Source organism: Cimex lectularius, unplaced genomic scaffold, assembly GCF_000648675.2.
Source record: "Cimex lectularius strain Harlan isolate CLEC.00 unplaced genomic scaffold, Clec_2.1 scaffold108, whole genome shotgun sequence".
Lineage (NCBI taxonomy): Eukaryota > Metazoa > Arthropoda > Insecta > Hemiptera > Cimicidae > Cimex > Cimex lectularius.
The window spans coordinates 1,152,502-1,167,704 of record NW_019392680.1 but is presented as its reverse complement, the minus strand read 5'-3'; the positions used below and the strand labels follow the sequence as shown (position 1 = coordinate 1,167,704).

Genomic DNA, 15,203 nt, shown 5'->3' with positions numbered 1-15,203 from the left:
AGCAACGGCGTATCTAGCTGAAGGTCGTGGGTTCGAATCCCTCTCGTGCCATTAACTTTTTTTCATCTCAACTAAAAAAAACCTTAATTAATTGTAATGATTTAATTGGTCAAGCTGACCATGAAATTAGTGAATTTAATAATTACAAATATTGACATATTAAAAGTTTTCAGAGATAAGACATAATTTAGTAAGAAAACATGGTTCCTTTATTGCGCTTTTGAGGATTATCCTCTTAATCAAGATTTTATAACTTTAATCAATAATTTAAAAGGTAAATTAATATCAATATCTATTCACAAATTTTACGGTTTAAGTTTCAAATCTGATGAAATCAACAATTGAAATTATAAATCACCGAATCAAATATAACTAGTGCATTCTATAGTAAAAATATGATTTCAACATATATTTTTCATTCACTATTTTTTGTAGTCCATTTGACCAATTAATATCATTCAATTAAGGTTTTAAATTGAGATAAAAAAAAAGTCAGTGTCACGATTTTACAATTATATTTTTCACTCAACCCATTCCTGAATATGACAAAAAGCTGAAACACGGCTGAAAAAGCAAAACAGTAAGGATAGGAAGACCAAAATGATACTAAACGACCAAACTAAAATGAATACTATCACAGCAGAAAGCCAAGTAGCCCTCAAAGCAAAGAATTTTAATAATATCAAAGAAACAATTCTGAATTGCAAAACTGAAAAAAAATGTAAAACACAACCTCTGCTGATACAAACTGAACACTTCTAAAGGATAGGAAACAGTACCAGTCATTTTCAGACCAGAAGACAAGATTAATTTTTAATAAGCTATGAATGTATACTGCCTATCTATAAATACACTTTCAGTATTGGAATAATAAACAATAGGATTTATTAATATAGGAAGCGAAAAACTCGGGATGACAATACGATTTTTGGTAGTGCACTTTTGACTCAATGCTCTTCTGAACAAGATATATCAATGAATGCAAAAGTGTAGATCCTGTGAAAAATTACCCTGACTACATTCCTTTATATGAGAAACTGTTTTGGCCCAACTGAACAAAATCAATGAAAATTAAAATTCATAAATGCATCACTATATTCTACATTTGAATATAGAAATAAAACTAATTCACATTTGTTTAGTGGCCATAATTGTCCATATTAATTATTTCAATTAATTATTCTTTTCATCTAAGGTTTTTTAATTGATATGAAAAAAGCCAAAGGTACTGGATTCGATTCCCATGCGTGACACTAATTTTTCATCTCAACCAAAAATCTTAGATGAAAAGAGTAATTAATTGGACTTTTAAAAAATTCATTTACAAACTTGTTTTATTTTCCTTCTCATTTTGTTTTTGATTACTTCTCCTTCACTCTGCTTTAATGTAACACCTATGTTTTATTCTTATAACATTTAAAGTTTTCAAATTAAAACTGTTTAAATCTGAAGAATGGACAGATGTGTTTTATAGTTGAATGCAAAAGTCACGCAAGGGATTTTAATCCACTACCTTTGGCTTTTTTCATCTCAAATAAAGATTTAATGAGTAATTATACATTAAAAATGATGGATGTTGCAAAATTTAAGTAAAACGCTCAGTTACAGCATTCTGTACAGTTTATACAGCATGCAAAGAATAAATTCACATTGCCTGGATTATGAAACTACTTTAATTACTCATTTGAAAAGTTAACCCTCTATAACCTAGTAAATTACTAATTTTAAGGAGATATATTCCTCAAAAGCTTAAGGAAAAACAGCTTTTTTTTCTAAATGGTATCTTCCCTTATTGTTACCCCATGCAAGGAATATATTCACATTGCCTGGATTGTGAAACTACTTTAATTACACATTTAAAAAGTTAACCCTCTATAACCTAGTAAATTACTAATTTTTCTCAAAAGCTTAATGAAAAACAGCTTTTTTTTAAAAATGGTATCTTCCCTTATTGTTACAGCATGCAAGGAATATATTCACATTGCCTGGATTATGAAACTACTTTAATTACTCATTTAAAAAGTTAACCCTCTATAACCTAGTAAATTACTAATTTTAAGGAGATATATTCCTCATAAGCTAAATGAAAAACAGCTTTTTTTTTAAAATGGTATCTTCCCTTATTGTTACACCATGCAAGGAATATATTCACATTGCCTGGATTATGAAACTACTTTAATTACTCATTTAAAAAGTTAATCCTCTATAACCTAGTAATTACTAATTTTCCTCAAAAGCTTAATGAAAAACAGCTTTTTTTCTAAATGGTATCTTCCCTTATTGTTACAGCATGCAAGGAATATATTCACATTGCCTGGATTGTGAAACTACTTTAATTACTCATTTAAAAAGTTAACACTCTATAACCTAGTAAATTACTAATTTTAAGGAGATATATTCCTCAAAAGCTTAATGAAAAACAGTTTTTTTTTCTAAATGGTATCTTCCCTTATTGTTTTGTAGACAATAATTATTGCTAAAGGCTGATTACTAACTATATCAGAGATAGTTACAAGTTGACTAAATAACCTTGAATCAAACTAAACCTTAGTAAGAGAATTTTATTTTCCTTAATGTATCCTGATGATAATTGTAATGATAAATATCGCATAACTGGATCATTACATGCACATATGGTTTACAGTTAATTTTATATGTACTTTAATAGTCATTTTGCTAATAAAGTTAGTATTGTACTGAGTTTAGAGTTGATGATACACATCTATTCATGTCAAGTTTTGAGGAACTGGTTTTATTATACCTTCCAACATTTTTATCTTTTAGTCATTGTTATTAAACACTAAAACACTTTTTACCTCAAAGAAGCTTATACAAAAATGTCTTTTCTATACAGACTTCCTTCCCCACCCCTTCAAAATCCAACGTATATAAACATAAAACAGCAATATCTCACTGGCACTCTCAACACGACACGCAAGAATGGGACACATACGCAGAAAACAAACACTGAGTGAGTAGAAATACTTTGATTGAATATAAAAAAAATTTTTTTTCCACTGTATAAATTCACTTTTTTCCACATCCCACATGTATTTGTTAAATGTAAACAATGTTTGTAAATCCCAGGCTCTGAAGATGATCTCCATAAAGATTGAAACGTTGGCACGATAAAGAAAATATTTTTCTAAAACCTACATCACACCAGACTGCATCTCACGATTTCTGAATAATCATTGTTATTAAATATACAATTAAAAATATTATCATTTTTTTATTTTCATCTAACCATTTCACAAGTATTTGTTTAAAATACACATAACTATTTTCAACTGTAAGTCAATCATTATTTAAAAACTGACTAAATCTCTTCACTCTTCTACATACTTGATTATTTATGGTTGAAATGACTTGTAGTAATAGAGCATAGTAAAGTTACAATCATTCAATGAATTTTTTATATCTATTATTAATAAATTAATTGATTTTATTTCATAGCCTTTTTCATTGTTTCCCCTATTAAAACATGTCCTATCCATTCCACACATCCATACCAGAATGAAATACAATTTTAACATTTAATAAACGTAAAAGTTACTACTTTTTACTCTTAGTTTTTTTAATTTAATGAAAACATGTTTAAACACTGGATAGTTATAAATTACTGTGCCATGCACTTAAATATGCCAAATGTGGAAGAAACGAATGATGTACTTACATTAATCTGGACTTGTGGACTGAACTGTCTTGTCGTCTTGACCACCTTCCTTTTTTTAGCTCTTCCTGTTGCATTATTCTGAATCCAGAATCCTAAAAAATAGTTTACTTTATGTATTTTATACCCATTTAAAATTTACAAACTGTTATAATATTGTCAAAAAGCTGGTTAATTAACACACAGTTTATATTTTTATTATGATTTCAGGGAAAGTGATTAAATTTTGAATACCTGTTGATTGTTATCTTTTCTGATTCGCCAGTCAATTGTTTGAGGGCCGATAGGGGGTAGACTTTGTTTCATGCTGACGTGCGGAGGAGGATCATGCTGGGGTGCCCACCTTGTACCAGACCAGCTCTGACTAAGTTCAGTTCTTCCCATTCTCCTCGGATAGCCTCCAGCATAACTTACATTCAGTTGTGGAAATCCTGTTGTCACAAAGCTCACATTTATTTTTGGAAAAATAAAACAATTGAAAACACATGTTTTCTTTTTGAAATTTCTAGGTTTCTAAACATAAGTAAAAATAAGATTGTCCATTTGAGGTCAAGTTTTTTGTTTGATAATTTCTCACTACAAAATGTAAAAATATTGTGCACATTTTACATTTACTAAAATCTAGGTAGGTTGGTTTCATCCTTTTATAAGAAAAAGTTACAAGTTGAGCCAATTTTTTAAATATGGTCACACTATTAATAATGTTATTCGTGTTACCTTTTTCTGGTACTGATCCTCTTTGTAAATCTGGTCCATTTTGATAATTCACATAGATTGGCCGTGTTCCTTTAAAAGTAAACATGACAAAAGATTAGTTTCCCAAACAATAACAAACAGGAAAAGTTTAAATTTCTATATACCTGCCTGAATATAATAATATGATCATCAATATTATTTTTATTTAATTTATAACTAATTTTGTATTCTAACTATAGCTTTTTGATGGCCAACACATAACTAGATTTTAGGCTGTGACATTTTGTGTTTCATTTTAAACATTATCATGTTAGAAAAAGTTTATTATTGCTCTACAGTACTTGCCTTGGGTCAAAGAAGGATGATTGTGTCTTGGGTCATTTGACCAGATCTGATCGTAAGATGCTCTATCATCCTATAACAAAATTATTCTGCTTTAATAATTCTATTCAATATTATAATTCGATCTTTCCTTTTTGTTTTATTTTTTGTTTTAATAATCTTTATTTCAATTTAAAACAAATTTAATGGTGGATTGTAGCACTACTAAATATACTTTATATTCATAAACCATTATAATACTGTGTTTGATATAAACTTATATGTACATTGCCAGAAGCATTGTAATGAAATTTTATTTGATGAAACAATCACAATTGGATGCACTTCAACCCACCTCAAATGTTGTAAACAGTAGAGGCCGATAGCCTAGAATTTTACACATGAGCATTTCCCCTTCTGCTGAGTGGCGATTGCATTCAATTCTAGCCTGATCAATTGTTTTAGTCTTTTTATCCCCTTTCCAGTGTTCTGGCAAAAGAGTACTGACCGGGTAGATCATTTGATGCTCATGTTTGATAGAGACGACTTCTACATTGAACCATAATCAATAGGTTGTTGTCATGCAAACAGACCATTGCAAAGTCATCGACCACAAATCCTAAACTTAATGAATCTCTGCACGTCAGTGTATTGTCTTTTTTTTTTACTTTTTGCTCACAGATTTGTTGTTTACAACCTTTTTTTTTACTTCTAAACAACAAATCTATGATTAGGAACATCCTTTACAATAAGTGAATCTACATACTCAGTTTCATTATTTCTATCAGTGTATTGTTGAGCATTGGTTCAATTTTATTTTTAGATTTTCTATTGTAAAATTCTGATAGTTTAAATATATTTGGTGACATTTGTCTTAAAAAGAATATCTAAAATTTAAGACAAATTTTAAATAATAAATAATAATATTAAATAAAAATATACATTTATATAACTATCAGACAAATATCTACAATTATGGGGTTGTTTTATTTAAACAATTTCAAACTGTTCAGCCTTTTATTTTATTTTGGGGTCTATCTGGCAACCCTTTGCAAACTTGTGGAAGTTCACAAAAGATAAAATGCAAAAAAAGTCCAGATATTGTCTATCGTGAAAATTAAAAACTAATACATTTTGCATAATATTACTTTTTTCAAAAATATACATATTAACAGGTTTTGATGGTCAATGCTCAATATTATTGTTATTCAGTAGCAATCTCAATTTTTTTTATTATTTACCGATAGGTATACAAAGAAATCAATTAAAAATGGTTTTGAGTGATTTTTCCTCAAAAGTATAAAAATAATAAATTTCAAAACAGAGCACAGCATTCAGCAGTTAACAAATTGTATTTTCTATGACAATGACAAGATATAAAATGAAATGTTAGTCCCGTAGACTCTAAGGCCATTGCCCTAGGCCTTTTTTTCACTCTACCCTTCTTCCAAGATTATTTACTCACATTCTCTGATTTCTCTCTGCTAATTTGAAAGATATGTCATTAAAAAAATAATTGAAAATATCAGTAATCATTTAGATGACACGTGAAACAGGCCGATTAGTCTGGATCTCCATCTTTTACAAAGTGATCGAACAGTTAATATTTTTGAAATATTGAATGAATTCAATTTTACATTCACTCACAATTCAAAAAATCAAAATGGAAATCCTCTTAAATAATTAATTAAAAAGCATTATACTCACAAAATTATTATTGTACAGGAACTCATAGCTATTCCGTTGAGGTATTGCTGTACCAACAGCCATCAGATTTGTGTTTGTTGGCTCCCGATTCCAACTACTAAACAAAAGAAAATTTTAGTCTGTCATAATTATATCATACTTAATTTAATTTGAAAATACACTGAGTATAAGGCAATATATTAAATAATAATAATAAAATAATGAGTGTTGGGACATTCCCAATTACTTTGTTTGTTTCAGCATTACTGTTTGAGAAAAAGCAAAAACTTGTAACTTTTATAATTTGTGATTAATAGTAATTAATTTTTATGTTTTATTTAAAGATATACAAAGGTAAATTGTTGCACACTCTTTATGCATACATGCATATTAATTATTATTAAAAAATGAATATTTATGCAATTAACTATCTTAAATTCAAACAATAAAGCCTAATCAACAAGAATATTAAATATGGGATTTACATTTTTATTGAATTAGCAGCAATTGATAACATTCAAATTTATGATAATTAAATATATTGCTGTGTTATTTCAATGTGTGCCTTAGTTGAACAATTCACTGAAAGTTGGGCATTTTTTCTAGAAGGGTAGTTATTTATGTTTGGTGAGAACATATTTCATGCATCTTTCAATTAATTCATCTTTTTATGTAAGGTTTTGGTTGAAATTAAAAAGTTAGTGACACGAGCGGATTCGAACCCACGACCTTCAATGCTTGATAGCTCAAGAGGTTAGAGCAGTGACGTATTAAGCTGAAGGTCGTGGGTTCGAATCCTGCTCGTGTCACTAACTTTTTCATTTCAACCGAAACCTTACATGAAAAGGTTAATTAATTGAAAGAAGTAATTTGGTCAATCAGACCACTAAATGTAATGGATATTTCATACAGTTAATTGTTCCCTCAAACAATTATTTATATTTATATGATTCTATTTTCTAGTTCATTTGCTTAGCTTTTCTAAGCAAAAGTTATTTTCATCCCATTAGTAAACATTTTTATTGAATTAAAAACATTTACATTACTTTTACAGCTCTGCATCATACCCTGATGTGTTGAATAATTAATAGCAAGTTGATCACCCTGGCCAATCTACAGGGATCAACTAATGTGTTATTTTCCAGTTGCGTCTTTTCTATAAGTATATTCATGCTTTACAAGCTTGATATCAAGCTACAAGCTGTAAAATTGGTGGTTTCACTGAACAAAATATTTTATTTGATATATGTTTTTTGCAGAAATAACACTTTAATCACTAAGTGAAATATGCTCAAATTTATATTAAAAATATAACAAGTCTTTTTCTCAGTGATAGCAATTACAGCCATTGATCTTTCTAATCCATAGATCCATGAAAGTAGTTTAGTTCTTTACAATTTTCCTAGTTTGCTGCTTTGGTATGTCAAGCATTTTGTCATTTCACATCTACCTTCATTGGTGGATAGGGTTATAATTGTTATTTAAAAGTGAAAGCTGGTTTATAGTTTTAAAGGCACTTCCAGCGTATACTTTAAGTTATATTATACATGCAAATAATGTAAACAATGTCTATTATAAATTTAAAAAATGTATATATATATGTATATAATGAAAACCATTTGTTTTAACTTAGTACGTACTTAAACATGCTTTCAGAAGACTGGCTGACAATTCTTTGCGAATTATCAAGCTGAGATCTAGACCTGGCAGATCCAGATGACAACGAGCCTGAACCACTCAAAATCCATTCTACATCTGTTCCTGAAAAAACCATTAAAAAAAAAAATCAAATCATTTGTATTAAAAAAAAGTATGTGTAAAATTTAGTTCAGAGAAAATTCATTTAGTTATGGCCAAACAATTGAGGTTTTTTTTGTGGTTGTGGATATGGAAAGTTTGGAGTATTCATCAATAAATCTTCTATACCAGATATATTAATTTATTGATGATAATTATTCAATAGTATTTGAGTTTTTTTTTTTTTTACAAGATGTAGAAGAAGTGAAAATAAGGTAAATCACCACCTGTTAATGAAGGTGGTTTTAAATGAAAATATAGTTGTTTTGATGCGCGGCATCTCGTGCCAGGAGTTCCTCACTGAAGATGGTGCAATGCCGAAACATGTTTGAGTAATTCCACAAACCCTTGAGTAAAAACAGACCCTAATAAATTACCCAGTATTTCAGGTTCAACATAAACTTGTGCCATTTTCAAGAAATATTTTTGCTGCTTTTTGGACTTTGTTGAAACAATAGTTAATTTTTAAAATTTTTATATAATGTTTATATATTGTTGTTGCTCATTGTTGTCATCACAATTTCGCACAAAACCAATATGACACCACAAGACTAGCACCACACTTTTTGCTCTGAAAATGTCCCGAATAAAGGTCAAAATGTCGGTTAAAAAATAAATAAAAATATAATAATAATAATAAAAATAAAAAAGGTGTTTTTCTAGAATATTTTATTTTTGACTGCTCTTCATGATTATTGTTTACGTAACTTTTAGGAAATAAAATATTTCTTGCAAATGGCCAAAGCATGGAAAAACAATATTTTCATTTAAAACCACCACCAACAACATGCCTAAAAAATAAAAAGGAAATTATACATCTATGAAATTATCACTTTACTTCCTCATATTTTCACTTCTTCTGTTTTTTTGTCAGCAAATGTAATTAGCTTATTGCGAAAAGCTCAATGACTAATGAATAAATTATGATTAATTTATCTGCTTTAGAAGATTTATTGATGGAAACTCAAAACTTTCCCTCCACCACCACAAATACTCAATAGTTTGTCCATTTTTTGAAATATTTTTCATCTATGAAAAGCAAAAGAAAGAACACTAACAAAGAAAATTAATGATAATTTCAATCAAGAAATTGCTCATTTAATCTTCATTATCACTCCATACGATGCAGTATGGAAATAATTAGTCACAATCTTTTTTGCACAAAAAAGAAAAGATTGGTTGTGATAACTTAAGTTCCACTTAAGTTATACAAGTTAGTTAAATATAGTAAAAATCACTATAGCAAAATCTAGCAACATCTAGCAAAATTTACTATAGAGGTGTTACTGGCCATAACTTGGAGATTCATCAATCATCACTAAACATCCCGAGTTTGATCTATTTTTTTTTCTTTTTTGCTTGTCCCAAGTTTCTTTCTCGGAACATTGGTAATTTGTTTCAGCTATTCTTCATTCTAATGCTTCTACTAATGTGTATGGTACTAGTGTCGGTGAATAAACTTGATGTTTCATGTGATTTAGATGATTTTTAAAAAAATAGTTTTTTAGTTTTTCCAGCAGTACATACTTTTTACTTATTTGCATTTCAAGGCACTTTAAGCCTCCACCTCAGTGCATTTTTAATGAGCCTCGGTAGGCAGACTAAAATAATAAGTAATCACCAAAATTACATATAAATTCTATTAACATAAACTAACATTCAAGATGAAATACACATGACTGTAAATATAGTGTTCTCGACAACAGTAACAGCTAGTGAAATGGTTTTATGTTTGGTGTTGCAATTTTGATCAAATTATGTGAATATTCATGACATTGAAATTATAAGTTACATTACTGTTTTAATTTTCGTTAAATATTGTAGAAACATAAATAGGTAAAAATAAATATACCACTACCAGTGGGACAAATCACAGAGTAACATAAACTTGCAGTCACTTTTTCCATAAGTTGTTTTACTGACCCAAATTGTGTGTCCATTTACATGAACTTTCTCTGAAAGGGCTGTTTTTCCTAAGCCGATAAAACTCAAGCACACCTGAAAAAAACATTTGTTTTGTTTTGTTTTTTCAACTAGACATTTTCGCTCTACTTTGTACTTAACATTAAAAAATTGGTAAATATATTTACTAATTATTTAGGATCTACCTACAATTTTTTATTTTGTTTGAAAGAGTTAGAGGAAGGTGTATTTATTTGAAGGTGAATATATTTTTATATCTGTTTGGTTAGCATTAGATTCAATTTAAAACGCAATTTTTTCTTTATTAACATCCTATTAATTAAATTTATAAAAGACACCCCAACGTCCTGCAAGGTTTCTGTTTATTTAAGAATAATAAAGTAAATAAATAAATGCAAGAGAAAATAAAAGTAACAACTATTTGTTACAAATATAACTAAATTACTAGTGCTGAAATGTACTAGTAAATATACAACTACTTTCCATTAAATTTTAACTTATATAGCTTACTATTAGACACAAAGAAGAAACATTCTTCAAAAATTATATAACAAATTTGTGGAATTAATCTGGACTGTGGAAATTAATCATTGATGAAATTATTAACTTGCTCTATTTTCAAAACTGGTTGTAGTTTTCATTTAAATATTGAATTAATTTTTGTTCAGATAAACTTATTTTATCTGAAGTCCTAAAAATCCCCTACACCCTATCGCCAATGATTGAACAGCCACCTCCAATCCCTGTCTGTAAGAAAAATATAAAAATCCACCAGAAAGAAAAAGACATCTTCGACGGCTGATTCAATTTCCTACTTCACCATTCATAATAGTTAAGTTCTAAAAATAATTATTTATTATCTGATTAATTAAGTTTGGTTATTTATAATTGATTTTTATGTTACAAAAATGTTATTTTGTGGAAATATCACAACCTAATTTCTCTATTGGTTCTAATGTTTCAAGTGGATAAGCTTGAAGAACTGTGCTCAGTGTACTGTTGCATTATCTCATGACACTTCAAACTGGACATATATGAAGTCCTAAAAATCTCCTTTGCCCTATCACCAATGATTGAACAGTCACCTCCAATCCCTGTCTGTACAAAAAATATAAAAATCCACCAGAAAGAAAAAGACATCTTTGACGGCTGATTCAATTTCCTAGTCTGTTCACCATTCATAATAGTTAAAGTTTTAAAAATAATTATTTATTATCTGATTATTTAATTTTTGTTATTTATAATTGATTTTTATGTTACAAAAATGTTATTTATTACATTACAGCTATCGTGACCTCGATCCACTCGGACACTAACTTCCCATCTCAACCCAACCTTTTGAATTTTCCTTCCTTTTTGCCATTTTTCAAATGCCGTGTAATCTATTTGATTCTCGGCGACAAATAAAAAATGGTAAAAAGGAGGGAAAATTCAAAAGGTGGGGTTGAGATGGGAAGTTAGTGTCCGAGTGGATCGAGGTCACGATAGCTCAAGTGGTAGAGCAGCNCTGTGTATAATTCCAAATGGCAAAAAGGATGGAAAATTCAAAAGGTGGGGTTGAGATGGGAAGTTAGTGTCCGAGTGGATCGAGGTCACGATAGCTCAAGTGGTAGAGCAGTGGCGTATCTAGACGAATATCGTGGGTTCGAATCCCGCTCGTGCCATTGACTTTTTTATCTCAACCAAAAACTTTAATTAATTGTAATATATTAATTGGTCAAGCGGACCACAAAATTAGTGAATTTAATAAGTTTAAAATGAAGTGTACTTTCACTAAAGCTCTCTGAACTAGCTAATAAAATTAGCACCTATCCAGCGCAAATATTAACATAACCTGTAAATGAATGCAGACAAAAGACTCCACATGTATCATTACAAATTAATGATTTTAGATTTAGCAAGCATTCTGTTTTGAGTGGGAGTGATTGCCCATGTGGATAAATTCAACTTCTAATGGCACCTTCACTCCCCGCTCAGATTTTCATCATCCTGCATGAATGCAGCTTAATTGTGGTTCTGTCATCTGTGAACATATTTTTTTAGCGCAAGAAAGTAGAGTTTTATTTCATTTTCAAAATAATAAGTAGATATTATTCCAAACGTTAATGTGTGTGGTGTATACTGATCGTTAATTAATGATTATTTCGAGATCGTGAGATGCGGTCTGGTGGTGTGATGTAGGTTTAGAAAAACATTTTCTTTATTATGCCAATGTTTTGATCTTTATTGAAATCATCTTCAGGACTCAAAGTGTTTGTTTTCTATGTAGGTGTGTCATTATTATTATACAGAAGATGATCTCAATAAAGATCAAAACGTTGGCATGATAAAGAAAATGTTTCTCTAAACCTACGTCACACCAGACCGCATCTTACGATCTCCAAATAATCAGCAAACATTAACATTTAAAACAGCTAATAAACAATCTGATCAAATTATATCAGATCAAAAGTACAATTAATGTTATGATGGAAAACAACTACAGGTTTTTCTTTGTCTGATAGATAAGGCAAGGGCCAATATTTAAGGAAACGTTGCATTTCCAAAGTTACCGCAAATGATTACCTGTCGTTGGTGGTATCTGGAGAGAATATAGAACAAGACCTTCGTGAGAGACGGCTGGAAGTTGCCTGCGTGCGAGCCTTGCCTGGAGGCCCTCATAGAAGAACATAGCGTCATCTGGGTTGTCATAGTCCTCAGCGTGGAGAATGAGGGTGTTCCTTGGGACGAATTGCGCTAGAACGGCCAGGCTCTCAAGAATGGCCTGACGCACTCTCCGCTTCGGCTCGGTGATTGCCATTGCGATGATCTTCTCAGCAAGGATTGGACAGTCGAACTCGTTGCTGGGGAATGTCATAAGTGCGTAGAGAAGACAGAGCAAAGAATTTTCACGGAGCTAAAAAACAAATAAATGTGTTTTTTATTGGTATATGATTTATATAAACCACAAGAGGGGGTAGTCATAGGTAGTAAATACATCTGCACCAGGGGTGGGATGATGGTAATGAGCATTTTATCATTTTCATTAAAAATTCAATTACCTTTGAACTTCTAGAGTAGAGGCACCTGTCGCTGAAGAGTATAGCAACAATGGGACCTGGTGTGGCTATCCTCATCAAGGTTTTGATAGCTTCGACGGCCTCAAGCCTTGCCGGAAGAGGGGCTCCTCCGGCCAGGTGGCGACAGAGAGCAGGAACAAGCCAAGGCAACAAGGATCCCAGGCAGGGTGGAGAAATTGAAAGAGATGCTCTGGTTGCCCGCAGGAGACTAGCGACTAACCTGGGAGGCCTTGGGTCCTCGCTAAGACATCCGACCAGATAAAGGAGCAAATGCCTCCCTTCTTCACTGTTCAACCTCCCTGGGGCCCAGGAGGCCAGCCTGTCCAAACCTCGAACTCTTGTTCTCCAATCATCCTTTACAAAAAAAAAATAAATAAATAAAATATAAAATGTAAATTAATTAGTGAATCACTAATGTAGTTAGCCAAAAATTAATCGTCTGTTATCACAAGATCCTGGATTTATTATAATTGCATTCAAAAATTCACCAAAACCCCAGAAAATCATTTAGTGAAAGAATAATGTTAGTTAAATTTCAATCTATGTTATAATGACGTTTTGGTGAATTTTCTTTCAAACCATCATAAAACTCATGAATTTCTGACCTCATTTAATTTGGTTTACATTAAAATAAGTATGTTGTAATTAATATAACAATATAACAATGAAAATACATACATATAGTTTGAAAAACCAATAAAATACGAGTGTCTTTTTTATTATTGGTTTATTTTAAAATATAGGTTTTAGTTTGGTAGATTTTTCTGTCTTATTTCCTTTCAAAATGAATATGCACTAGGCCAAAAATAAAAAATAAATCTTGGTTAAAAAGTTAATTATTAGTCAGGTCTCTCTCATTCATGCTGCACAATTTAATGTTTTGAATTTTTTTTAGTGCATATTATAAGGTATATTTGAGGATTTTTATTGCATATAAATCTGGGCTCTAGTAATCACTGTTGACTGTATCACTAGAAACCTATCATGATTAGCCCACAGTGGATATGATGGATTTTGTCATTTTTGTTAAATTGTATAAGAATAATAACAAGCCGTCTACAAAAGGACTACTTTTAAAAGAATAAATTAAAATAGTAAAACTTTGAAATTGTAATGTAATATGTATGCAGTTCGAAAGAAAACCAGCTGAAGCGGTAGTGGATGTTTTGATGCACGAACAGCAACTGGTATATCATGGCCATTTGGCAATTTTGGGAAAAGTATAATTTTCAGATTCTTACCGGTTTTACAATATAAGATCTATATTTATACCAAATATCACATTTCAACTTATACAGGAAGTGCCTTATAATTTTGATAATGAGTCTATTCCAGATATGAGGCTAAGAAAAACTGGATATTTTGGTTCGAATGAAGATAAACATGGCAGCTTGCTGGAACTTGGGCAGTGCTGTATAGTTTGCTTCATAGTTGGGATGTAAATGGGGGTTAATGAGCCTCGGTGTTTCAAACAATAGCCTAGGTTGGTGGGAATTACAAATACCGAGAAATGCTCAGTTGGAAATGAACTCCTAGGACCTCAAGTCCTTCCACCATGTCCATGAACTATGAAGGCCTTGGCCACGTACAGCCCGGGCAAAATCTTTCTGACTAACGGTGGGGGACGAATACGACTCCCGGCGCAATAACGGGGAACTCTGAGCTAAGGGAGACAACCCCCAACTGAAAACACCCCCAAGTTATGGTGTAAGGCAACATGCTTAGAGCTGAATGGCCGCAGGGGATAAGTTGTGGTCATTACCGTCCCCCTAGGCAACTGTTGCCACCTCCTTGAATATTAGTCACCTTACCCGTATATGCGCGGCTCTGTGCGGGCGGACTTTTAGATCCCCAGCTTTTCCTCGGAACCAAATGACTATACCAACAGAAAAAATAAAAGCACAACAAATTTCTAGTGCCGGTAATTGTGCCCCTGGTAAAGGCAGGAGTGTCCCACCAACTAGATCTACAAAAGCTAGCTCTCTGGAAGAAATAGCCAACCTCTCGGCAGAAGAGGTGTCTTACGCCCGACAGTCTAGAAACTCAAG

At 31.2% G+C, this 15,203-nt stretch overlaps 1 protein-coding gene across 3 annotated transcripts in view; it reads right to left on the bottom strand.

Moving 5' to 3' along the window:
* The window catches only part of LOC106668036 (TOG array regulator of axonemal microtubules protein 1-like), a 58,379-nt gene that overhangs the window by 24,339 nt on the left and 18,837 nt on the right, over positions 1-15,203 (bottom strand). Inside the window, exons 2-10 of one of the 3 annotated variants that reach the window (XM_024225607.1) lie at positions 13,138-13,509; positions 12,662-12,992; positions 10,097-10,171; positions 8,017-8,137; positions 6,398-6,494; positions 4,715-4,784; positions 4,391-4,459; positions 3,908-4,104; positions 3,677-3,768 (exon numbers count right to left, since the gene is read on the bottom strand). In XM_024225607.1, the coding sequence (XP_024081375.1) occupies positions 3,677-3,768; positions 3,908-4,104; positions 4,391-4,459; positions 4,715-4,784; positions 6,398-6,494; positions 8,017-8,137; positions 10,097-10,171; positions 12,662-12,992; positions 13,138-13,509 (1,424 nt within the window). The remainder of the gene's footprint in view (positions 1-3,676; positions 3,769-3,907; positions 4,105-4,390; positions 4,460-4,714; positions 4,785-6,397; positions 6,495-8,016; positions 8,138-10,096; positions 10,172-12,661; positions 12,993-13,137; positions 13,510-15,203) is intronic. The other 2 variants (XM_024225608.1, XM_024225609.1) reach the window with 2 other exon arrangements.